Here is a 12,079-nt window from a genome sequence, read left to right as displayed (position 1 = left end):
AAAAAGATGACCCGGGGTGGGGGGACAGGAGGAATGGCCAGGAGGTCTTGTTTGCACAGTCATGGGCTTATACATCCCCCGCCCCGACTTTATATAAGACTAACAACAGCACCATCAAGGAACCCTATCACACACGCTACATAAATAAATACTCCAGTCAACTGCTAACTACTGTCAAACAAACAAACAAAAAACAGTAACAGACTGAATGTGGTTAAATTCTTCCCCAGAGCCAAGTTTCTCTTTCCTTCTCTCTCCTCCTCTCTCAAGCTGCTTCTCTAAAGACTGGGCCAATATACCATCTAGCGAATAAAGATACACACCTAAAGGAGGGTGGGGGGATACCCTTCTAGCATACCAGTGTCCAGTAAAATGTTGGACCATTGCTCAGAACTGAGGCCACGCCTGTCACTGTTCCAGTTCTTATAGCTCATGAGGTGTCACAGGTGAAGTGGAACCCTCTCTGGGAGTCAAGAGGCCCCAAGCCTCAGGACTGGGCAGTGATGGCTAGCAAATGGACCATCTGTCTTGACTCAGGGTCATGAGAGCTAAGTTCAGACAAACCAACAAGTCTGTGGTGGCACTGTTAGTTCTACCAGTGTCGCCTCTGAGGCCGGCCTTCCTCTGAGCGGTCCTGTAACAACAGCTACTGGTCTAGGGGCTGGGTGTACAGACACACAATATCAAATAAAATTCACAGTAAGCCACCCATCCTGGAAGGCAGCAGATCATCTATTTTGGGCCTGAGAGGCCCAAACATGAGTAGCTAGACTTGCTCGAACCCTCAATTCCACAAAATAAAACAAATGATTTGTACTTGTGGGGTTGCAAATAATTGCAACAATGAGTATAAAATAAAAACAAAACATTTTTATGAACAAAAAAAAAATTTACAACCCAGTCCCATGGAAATCTACACCTTACAGCCTGCTCAAATGCCACCTCTCTCCAAAGCCTTCACATGCAAGGGTCAAGCTTTGGGGACCTGAGGACTTTTGGCTACATCCAGATTTTAGCATGGGACTCAAATGTCATCCCAGATGGAGTACAGGGGGTACTGCCTGCCACCTCCCAGATCTGCCAACCAAATGACAGACTGCCCTCTCCCTAAAGACATGTATCTACCCAAGTAAGCCAGGCCAACCATGTCTGACTCCCCTCAGCTGTGTGATTGTGGCAGATCCTTCAACGTCTCTGAGAACCTTCAAAACCCAATGCAGTATAGGATTAGCTGTATCTGTTCGGAGGTTTGAAATTTAAGTCAGGAAGCCCATCAGGCACAATGAGAAGAGCCAGGCATAACCTCTGTCTGGACCACCCAGCAGACATCACATCCTGAGCCCTGAGGTCAGGCCACCAGCACCCAACCCCCAATCTTTACCCAGGGTTCTGTCCCTCGGATGGAAGAACATAGGCCGTTCCTCACTGCAGGCAGAACTAATAATTAGTTGTTGGCGATTTAACAGTGAAAAAAAAGAGAGAGAGAGAGAGAGAGAATCCATACCACAATATGCATGGATTTAACTAATCTTAATTTGGAGGGAAAATAACAACTCCAAACAGATCAAATGCAAGTGTTTTGAGGCGTCCTGCAAGTGGGGTTATCTCCGGCTTCCAGCACGAACCACTTATTTTCTTCCTCCCACATCCAAAGTAACGTCTTCGTTTTTCATGATGAGTTTTCTATATAGCCTGCAGCGAATATTCTCAGAGCAGCATGTAAATAGTGGGGTTAACCAGGACCCCTTTCCTCCAGCAGTAAGTTTCTGAGTCCATATGCCAAGCCCTGTCTATACAAGGGCTCTACAGGCTGGCTCATCCTGGGCCCCTGCTCAGGCTGCCAACAAAGACACAGGCAACAAGTACACACGCCGCAGTGATAGCCACCTGTGCCTCCAAACTAGGGTTCTGCCGCCTCCTGTCACTACTACCCTAAGTCCTATTATTTCAGAAAGCTGACATTTGAGGGCTGGGAAATGTTAGGTCTCAAACCCAGGTCAACTGGCTAAGATACCTGTTAACATATTAAAGTAGACTCTGGCCACCAGGTTCTCCCAGCATCCCTTAGTCCCTGCCCGTTGTAGAGTCCTCCTGGCTAGCATACCCTTCCTTATCCTAAACTTCCCCTGCCCAGGGACTGGACTGGTCCTTCTCTTCCCTCAGCTTCCCTGGCTCCTATACAACTCAGTCGTTTTAGTTATGGCAGTCTCTTGGTCCAGGCTGCCCCTCTTAGTTGCTGGTTCCTCTCTTCCTCTCTCTCCTCGTGGCCTGCCTTGGTCTAGTCAGGTTCTCTCAGGACTCTCCCAGATGTCTCTATCTCTGCCTGTTTTCTCTCTTATATCTATAACAAAAATCTCAGCCCCTTGGGATCAACCATGTCCTCTTTTTATTATTCCATTTTTTTTTTTTCATTGAGGGAGAAGGAAAAGACAGCTGAGAGAGCAGACTCCTCTTCTCTGGGCCTCCTTTTTGGTGTGGACAAGGTGATAACATGAAAATGCAAACTTTCCTTTGGAGGCCGTCTAAGGCGATTCTGAGAAGGCAGAACCCACAGAGAGGGCAGGACTCTGGCTCCAAGATTGGGAAAGTAGGATCCCCGTCTCTGCTAAGCCAGGCGCATGCTCTCCTCTGTCCCACCATCCGTCTCTGAGGTGACCTGTGCTATGTGCTATACCCTAGGGTTCATTTCATTCAGTCCTCTGCAGGATGCTAAAAAGTGGACGCAGGAGGAAACTGAGGCTAGGACTCACCCTCAGACCAGCCAGAGGAAAGATGACTGGATTCAGCCCAGGAGACACCACAGGTCCCCACCCCCTACCCAGGGTGAGGTATTGTGTGACTGTCACAACATGACACCGGACAGAAGGGTGGACGTGAACTTTCACCTGTCTCACCCTGCCACTGTATCTGGTGTGTGAGTCTCAGAACCCAGCGGATGCTTCCACAGCAATTCCAGGGAGCCATTCTTAAAAAAAAAAAAAAAATTGCCATGGTGGAAAACCTCGGGCAGCACTGCACGTGTGTATCACGCCTGTGCCCTCCCCGTCACCGGGTACCCACACACAGACTAGAATCATCCTTAGATGCATGCACAGATAAGGAAGCTGACTCTGAAGGGCAGGGAGTGGGGTAGCTCTACATCCTGCCTTTCCCACACAGCTTCAGATCCTAGACAAGTGAGCCCCTTCCTCTCCATCGCTCTCACAGACAATCTCCCAGCAAACGCTGTGTTACCTCATCCCTGACCCAGGTGAGCTTAGGTGCTCCAACCTAGTGCCTGAGCAGAGTTTCTAACAGAGGCAGGGAGAGGCCACAGGAAGGAGTCACGAGGGACACACAGCATTTCCATGGGTCGGTGTCACCATAGGCATCACTCTTAGCAGTAGAGCAGCAAGAAGGTCCCAAGCCAACTACCAGCATCAAGGATAGGGCTGCTATCTCCTCACACATTCCCTGAGGGACACCCTCCCAAGGGGAACAGCATAGGTGTTCAGTTAGTGACTGACTGAATGTCCTCTAGGAACTGAGCTGTGTAAAATCTTCTCTGTACCTTCCTAATCCTCTATCACAGTATTTCTCAAACTGTGGGTCACAACCCTCTTGGGGCCAAACAATCCTTTCACGGGGATCGCCTGAGAACACCAGAAAACACAGATATGTATGTTACATAGCGATAGCGAAATTACAGCTATGAGGCATAAAAATAATTTTATAGTTGGGGGGGAGGGGTCACCACATCATGAGAAACTTGTATTAAAGGGTCACAGCACTAGGAAGGCCGAGGACCTTGGTTAGATCCCAACTCAGCTCTCACCCTGGAGACACAGTTAAGGGCAGGGGGAACTCTCACCTACTTACGAAACCTGCCTCTAGAAATGTCTGGTTGAGAGGAAAGGCTACCCCATCAAAGCGAAGGCTGCAGGCTGCAAGCTGCAGGCTTCAGAACACTCCAGTCTCACAGATACCCCACCATGGACTCAGCCACAAAGACCAGCTAAGAGCAGAATCCCAAGGATCAGCAGCCACCTGCTCACCAGCTACCAACAGGGACCAACAAGGCCAGTGGACACAGAGGCAGGACCCAGAGCAGCTGGGAAGGGACCCTGAAGCCACAGCCGGGAGGCAGGAGCAGGAGGCCCATTGAGGCCAGTGTGCCAGGGGCCTGGACAGCAGCTGTAAGGATTTCCGGAAGCCTGAGTGGAGGAGAGTCCGTGATTCCTAGCTCCCCTCTTAAAATATAAAGACTCAATTATCTTTGAGCAGCTTGCTTTACACATGAATTGACACATTTATTTTACAATAAATAACTGAAAGTTATCTGTGTTTCCTTTACTGTTAATCTACAGAGAAATAATAAACAAGCCTTGTCTACCAAGCTGCAAGGACTGCGGGGTCCTCGGAATTCAATTAAGCTAAAATAATTAATGCTCTCACCATATTAAATTACTTTATACATTTGAGCCACTGATGTTTTATTCTTTAATCTTTTCTTTCTATTAAATGGGGGGGGGGGAGAAAGAATAAGAAAAGTTGGTACCCAAGTAGGGAAGGACCAGGAGACCCTGGGGTAGAAAGGAAGGAAGTAATGGGTCGTAAGAAGTGGAATGGCCAGTTGCAGCTGACACACGTGCAGAGTGCTTTGTGCCTTTGATTAGAGTAACATTTTAACTGCTTTGAACAAACATATCTCTTTAGACTAACAAAGGCTTATTTTACATATTTTCTTCTAGAACGAAGAAACCCACTCCTTCCTCGCTCCCCTTGCCCCGCCACTGAACAGACAGACCAAGCATATCTCCCGTCACGCGTAAAATAAAACTACTGTGGGCCATTAACAGTACGAGGGGAGGAAACGGGGTGGGAGTGGGGCACAGAGGGAGCTGAAGGGTGAGGACGAAGCTGCGGAGAGATTAACTGCCTTTTGAAAAATCACATTTAGTTGCTTTCTTAAGCAAACTTCCCCACAGTGATCCGCAGGCTCTCATTGGGAAAGACCTTCAATGTAAAATGAGGATCTTGAGGACGGGTCAGCAGATGAAAGTCAAGTAGGGACCAGCCACCCCTCAAAGGCTGCTGCGCACTGCAGACACCAGGCATCCTCACGCTTCTGAAATCCATCCCAGGTGGGATGTCTGGCAATACAGACAAGGGATGAGACACCCTTTGTGCCTTAATGGTGGAGGTAGTGTGCAGGCCATGTCTGTCTGCCCCAGGCTGCCATTATTGTCATGCTTGATTCCTACTAGGACACTCATCAGAAAACCAAACCAAGGCCAAGCTGGCCCACAGATTCTCCCTGCTGCTCATCTTGTGCTTGTGGGGGTTTCAGACTGTCCAGTCTATCCCTTGCACAGGTGGATAAGCTTGAGCTCAGTTGTGGTGTATGGTGGAGCTTGCAGTGACTCTGAGTGCCTCTAGGTGATGCAAGGTCCTGGCCCATACTTTATATCACCTCCTAAGAGGATACAGTGCAATGGCTCCCCACTACCGTGTCCCAAGGGCTTCATGACACAAACACTGTGGGGACTGGCTTCACATTACTCCATCTGGCTGCCTACTTGAGTGCTGCACAGCCTGGGGGACACCCCCATGAGAGAGAAGCTCTCTCCTGCCAAAGCTCTTCTGGATCCCCCTTTCTCCATCATCACACAAGACATGCTAGGATTATCTGCTCCCCATTAACAAAAGAGAAAATAAGGCTCTAATTCTTCAGGTACCCAACCCAAAGTCAAAAGGCAAGACTCGAACCTTCATTCGCATGAACTCTAAAGCTTGCCTTGCTGTCTCATTGGGGGAACACAGCAGAACGGGACTCTCACGGTCCCCAGAAGCCAAAACTTTGGTTTGCACACCTCACAAAGGCTCCCTGGGAAGCTCTAGCACGCTATGGTATGGCCAGGAAGGACGTACAGCAAAGTCACCAAGTGGGAACATCCCACGGAAGGATACCAGTGGGTGGTGCTTGTGGCAGAGGCTCACACGTGTTCACCGGGTAGACAGACCAGATGTCCAGGTAGAACCAAAAAAGAATGAATGTCCATTGATCCCCACGGGATTAGAACTCAGACAGATCCCCATAACCTGTGGGTCAGGCAAACTGGGAAGCAGGCTCATGAAAAGAGGACCTACCCTCTTTTTTTCACAAACAGGGGAAACTGAGTACAAAGAGAGGAAGGTAGACAAATGCCATACACATAAGTGCCTAGAAGGACTGCCACAAGCCACAAGTCCTTCAAAAGTCGACACAAGATGGGAGGACGGGGGGGGGGTCTTCTGAACTCCGTCTTAGAGATGGGGAAACCACTGTTTCCAGGTTGGAAATAACAGAATCCAAACCAAGCCTGGCTCCAAAGCCAGGGACTGAGCCAAGATCACCAACAAAGAAAAGGCCAAGCCAACCTCCAAATTTCCATCTTGTGTTCCAGGCCACTTCTGGATTAAGCACAAGATAGAGAGTTTCCTCACCAAAAGCAAAGTAGCCAACACACAACAGTCAGGCCTCCCTCAACTGTCTTTCCCGGAGAGTCACCTGGAAGGTGAGCCCTCAGAAAAGGGGAAGCCCCAGATGGTGACCGGAGGCCATCTTAAAAAGCCCTGGACCTCCTGAGAATCAGTACTTCAAGGTCAGGGAGTGGCAGCTGGGGAGGTAGCTTCAGTAGCCACCAGGTAAGCAAACATCATACCTGCAATATTCTCCTGCTTGGGACAGATGCCTTTCGTGGGTGACAGTAGATGGTCATCTTCATCAGGAGTGACTTGGATCCCGATCTCCACTGGCTCAGACACTCTCCTGAGCTCAGAGCGAGAGGAGGGTGGAGGACTGCCCTTGTCCAGGACCTTGTCGTAGCAGGAGCCCAGGCCCCCACACTGCTTCTTCTTGTGCTCTATAAAAACCAGGATGTCCCCCAGTGGGAAGTTCATCTGACACTGGCCACAGGTGAGTAGGTCAGGGTCGGGGCCGCCCACCATCAGCCCCAGGCTGCTAGGCTCCTCTATCTCCAGACCCTCATCTTCCTCGAGGATGGTAGCTTCCACATGGTCAGCCTCTGCTGGAGACAGAAAGGAGACAGGGAAGGGGCAGAGAAGACAAAGATGGGCTTAGGTGATCTCACACTGGTTCCTTCCACCCTTTCCCAATGAGAAGCAAGCCAGCTTCTGTGGCTCCCCACAACCCCCCCAGGACTGGAGCTCACCATACCATCATAGCCCCAAGGTCAACACAACAGCACTGATTTCTGACACCCTAGAACATGCCCTGCACATGTGTGTGCACACACATGGCACATGGACACCCCAGCTGCCTGCACCATCAACCGAAGACAACTCTCTCACACTTCTGGGTATCTGAGCATCACTCCGGGAGCTTCTCGCTCCAGATCAATGATTTGAGAAGCCAAACACCAGCATTCTTTAAGCTGCCCCAACGTTATTCCAACGGGCAGCCTGGCTTAGAAGTAGGAAGGTAACGCTGTGGTGCCCCAAGCCCTGGCTCCAGCTGGAGCCAAGCCTTCTCCCCGACAGCTTTCATTCACGTTCAGGGCCTCCCCATTCATGAGCTTCCTACTCACATTCTTCTACCTGAGTCCTGGCCAGGCACCAAACTGGAAAACAGAAACCCAGACAGGCGTTGGAAAGCCAGTCCTGCCCAGAGAAAGCACAGGTGCTAGAGGGCACAGAAGGGAAAAGCAAACAGAAAAGGCACCCGGCTTTCCCGGAGCCCCTCGCTCCTGTTCAGACCTCCAGACCCTCATAAAATTCTCCTTGCTCATCAGCTCCCCGACATCCTTTCTGTTGGTCGGTTTTCCACTCATTCCGAGAAAGAGAACGGAGAACGGCCTCTTCAGACTGCAAAAACCATTTCTTGGCAGCTCTCAAACCACACTTTCAAGGGGTTGGATGTTTTTAAAATTTTCTCCAGCAGTCACTACACTTCCTCTTGTTGTTTATGTTATTTTTCTGGAAGGGGCACAGGACCTAAATATTTTGAAGCTAATAAATGCTTCAAAAAATCATCCACTCCCTCAAGGGATCCTTGGAAAACTCTGCAGCAAAGTGCCACAATAAATCAAAGGAAGTGGGTAAGGGAGTTCTGTGTTCCCCTCAGGGTCTGGGAGACTCTGGCTGGGATGCTTCCGTGTCAGCCTTGAAGACAAGTGGCCAGGTCTTCGTTGGAGCTGGGGACAAGCCACAGGTCTGACACCGAGGAGGAGGGAGATAAATTCTAAGCTGTCCAGTAATTAGGGATGGGTAGTGATTGGCACAGAGGAATTGGGGTGGGGGTGGAAATGAGGAAAAGACATTCTGTGGCGGTGAGCCTATTAATGAGCCAGAGGCAACGTGGAAAACTGAAGGAACGTTGTCTGTGGCATCTCCAATGCTACATGTAAGTCTCTGCTCCATGTTTTGTCAGTCTAAGCTTGCTTGGGACCTAGGTGAGTCCGGTGTGCAACACTGAATGTAGAACCTGGGGCAGGTGATGTGGAATGGGCAGCTAGGGCCGGGCAGGGAGAAGGGCAGGCACCACCAATGGGAATCACAACTTGAGTCTCTGCCCGTGGTTACCGGGAGGCAGGCAGGGCCCTCTGTGAATTAAACATAGAAGACACGCACCGGAAAACATGGCAGTTCAGAAACACCCCGCGTGTGTGTAAGTTCTAAATCTGTTGTCTGTAGATCATTAATAACAACAACCAAGGGGAAAGAGGAAAAAAAAAAAAAAAGACAGGAAAAAAAAGACAGGTAACGGTGCCATCCTCACCAAGCCGCCCAGAAACCATTAATTACACTTGAAAAAGAAATCGGAGTTTACTTTAAAAGGAGCTTGAAGACAATGCTACGTAATTAATTTACCGATTTATCTTATGAAAAGCTACCCTGCCATGGTTAAAATGTAATCACAACCTTCAAGATGAAGGTTCGAGGGAGAGACTGGATTCCCCATAAACCGTTTGTCAGGACGTAAAAGGTAATTATTCGGTGCCTCCTCTCCCTTTAATAACCTAACATTGAGCAATACTGTTTATATTGAAAAGCTTGCACCTTTAATTACCAATTATACATATACATAATTTCAGAGCCAAAGGAGAGGGGTGTGCAAACGGTCCTTTAGAAATATAAGGATGTACTGGGCCCAGCACACAGAAAAAGGAACACTAACTAAAAATAGGAAGAGGATGTCAAAATATTGTTTGGTCAGAAAAAACAAAAAACAAAAAGGGACAAAGGAAATAAACTGAAAAGCAAAACAAAAGAAGGGGGGCAAAGTGAAATTGAAATAAAGAATTCAAGCTAAGCAGGGAGAGGTGCTATCCCTGGGAAAACATCAACGTCCACCTCGAGCAGGCCTGGCAAGGCATCTGATCCTTACAGCCTTTGATAAAAATAATAAACCCACATCTCCAGCCCGGTGTTGCTCTCTGCAGCAAAGGGTTCCTTTTCGCTTTTTAAGTGAGCCTACCTTCGATGATATTATTATTATTATTATTATTATTATTATTATTATTATTATCATTATTAATTATCATTATTATTAGCTTTTTAGTCATGCCCACCCACCTGGACAGTTCTCATAGAATGAGTTCCACCCTCTTCCCTGAGAGGTTTAAGGGTATAACATTTCGAATCGATGTTCTGATTCCAAAGAATCAGGGATCAGTATAAACATTAATAGAGACCACATATACCTGTTCACAGTATCCTTCCCTCTCCACTCCTCATTTGACCAAGACTCCAAACCAGCATTGTTTCCTCTGTAATGATGTCTGGTTATGTGTCTGTCTGTCATCTGTCTGTCTGTCTGTCTGTCTTCTCTCTGTCGGTCTGTCCTTTCTCTACCCTCATTCAGCAAACCCTGTGAGCCCCAGTAATTGGGTGTGAAGTCTCCAATACTGTTTATTAAGCTGCAGTTCTGAGTTCTGTGTCTTCCCCTTTACAGGCAAGTCAACCTGGAGTACCCAAAGCCCTCCAGGCAGGCAGGCAGGCAGGCAGGCAGACAGACAGACAGACAGACAGACAGGCAGACAGACAGGTTGTGCCAGCACAGGCTTAGCTCAGAACTTAGATCTGAGCTTCCACTACTAAAGGAGTTAGGAGAAAAAGAAACCAGAAGAAACATAAAAACTACCTCCCCTCCCACTTCCAATGTTGAAAGCAAAATGCCTGCCTGTGACAGCAAGTTCACCCTGTCAATGCCAAGGAGTGGGGTTTCCTCTCCCCAACCCCAGGCTAAGTGTGAGTCTCTGAACTCTGGCCTAATAATTCTCTCCTGGGGAAGGTGGCAAGGTCGACGACTCCTCTCCCCCATCATTCAGGAACAGAGTCCCACTGAACCCCAACTTCTGGGTTAGAGTGGATGGACCAGGCAGCTGGCTGGGCTCAGGCAGCTCAGGCAGAGGCTCTCAGAGACACACCAAAGGCTGTGGTTTCATTTCCGCTGGCAGGCGGATATGGGCTGGGCATGTAGTGTGTGTGCATGTGTGTGTGTGTGTGTGTGTGTGTGTGTGTGTGTGTGTGTGTATGTGTGTGTACGTGTCTCTGTGTGTCCCTGCTAAGAACTGTATCAATAACGGAAGAAAGAAAAGGGAACAGAGCCTGTTGGCCAAGACCTGAGATCAAGGAGGCTGCCCTCTGGGAACCCTGCTCAGCTGCCCTCTGGGAACCCTGCTCAGCTGCCCTGTACGGAGGAGGATGTCTGTCTGACCCAGACATTTGTATCTCCCAGCTCTGAACTGCCTCGGAGGACCCAGCCTCTGCTTACACAGGCAGAGAGTCCCAAATGCACACACAGAGACAGATGAAAGCAGCCATTTCAACCTCAAACTCTAGAAGCCAGCCCCCTCCCTCAACCTCATCCTGTAAACTCAGCCTTAAAAAGTAAGGCCGAAAAGCATTCCCCTGAAAAGATAACGTGCTTTCCTGAAAAGCTCCAAGCGTTAGGCAGCCGGCAAGCCATTGCTCCTCTCAATACACTGCGAGCCGAATAAGAACAGCAGTTGCTAAAATGTTTGACTCATTAAGAGGAAAATGAATGGACAGATGCAGCCGGCAACTTGCTCAAATGTAAGACACCAGGGGATTGGAAAGGGTTTTCAAATATTAAATTTAAAGCATGTGAATATATATATATACACACACATACATACATACATACATAGAGAGAGAGGGGAGAGTTAGATTTTCTTTTACAACAAAACCACATTTTATTTACAAGGCTGGGCCTCCTCTCAGCTGGCAAACTCATTTAGAGGCAATGAAATCGAGCTTCACAAATAATAATAGGCATCGCTGTTAAGTAGAAGGGGATCCCTTGATCCTAAGGCAAGCTTCCCCAGTCTCAGCTCCGCTGGGAAGGAATTTGGGACAGAGGACAGGCATGGAGAGGAGCTGTTCACACTGGCTCCGCCAAGCAGCTGCTAAGCCTCCATCAGGGCTCAGAAGGCCTTACCTAGCCTGAAAGTCCCTCCGTGCACACAGATCCTAGGGCCCTGCCTGCCCTGGTCCATCAACAACTGTCTTGCAACCTGCCCCTCAGGGCATTCCAGCCAAAAGATCTGCTGTCCCCAGGCCATGGGTTGTGTGCACCGATACACACACACACACACACACACTCGTGCATGCACATTGCTGCAGGCACGCAGGCACACAGACACACATTGCTGCAGGCACACAGACACATATACACAGACACACACACACACTCCTATACTCACACTGCTGCAGACACACACATATACATAGACACACACACAGACACACACACACACACACACACACACACACACACACACACAGAGGGAGAGTCCTGCATGCACATTGCTGCAGACACGGTACATAGGCTACTGTCCCCTTTTACTTCTGATCAACTCCAAATCTCTATCCTTAACAGCTAATCCACAGTAAGTCCTGTTTCAATAATGTAGGTGGGGACAGGAAGGAAGGATTGGGGGTGGGAGACAGGTTGTTAAAACTGTGTGCCACCAGCGTCACAGCCCCCTTCACGACGCGTATGGATGTTTACAAGAAATGTTCAGCATCCACCGAGCTCTGTCTCCTCTGACTGGAGACTTTACGCCGGCTACCC

At 48.9% G+C, this 12,079-nt stretch overlaps 1 protein-coding gene across 5 annotated transcripts in view; it reads right to left on the bottom strand.

The window, feature by feature from the left end:
* Nucleotides 1-12,079, bottom strand: part of Bcl11b (BCL11 transcription factor B) — a 94,441-nt gene that overhangs the window by 72,660 nt on the left and 9,702 nt on the right. For 3 of the 5 annotated variants that reach the window (XM_076921237.1, XM_076921235.1, XM_076921238.1), the window contains exon 2: nt 6,684-7,049. In XM_076921237.1, coding sequence (XP_076777352.1) covers nt 6,684-7,049 — 366 coding nt within the window. The remainder of the gene's footprint in view (nt 1-6,683; nt 7,050-12,079) is intronic. The other 2 variants (XM_076921236.1, XM_076921239.1) reach the window with 1 other exon arrangement.

This window comes from Arvicanthis niloticus, chromosome 23 (assembly GCF_011762505.2).
Source record: "Arvicanthis niloticus isolate mArvNil1 chromosome 23, mArvNil1.pat.X, whole genome shotgun sequence".
In the NCBI taxonomy this organism is placed as follows: Eukaryota; Metazoa; Chordata; class Mammalia; order Rodentia; family Muridae; genus Arvicanthis; species Arvicanthis niloticus.
This window is presented reverse-complemented; position numbering and strand designations above follow the sequence as displayed.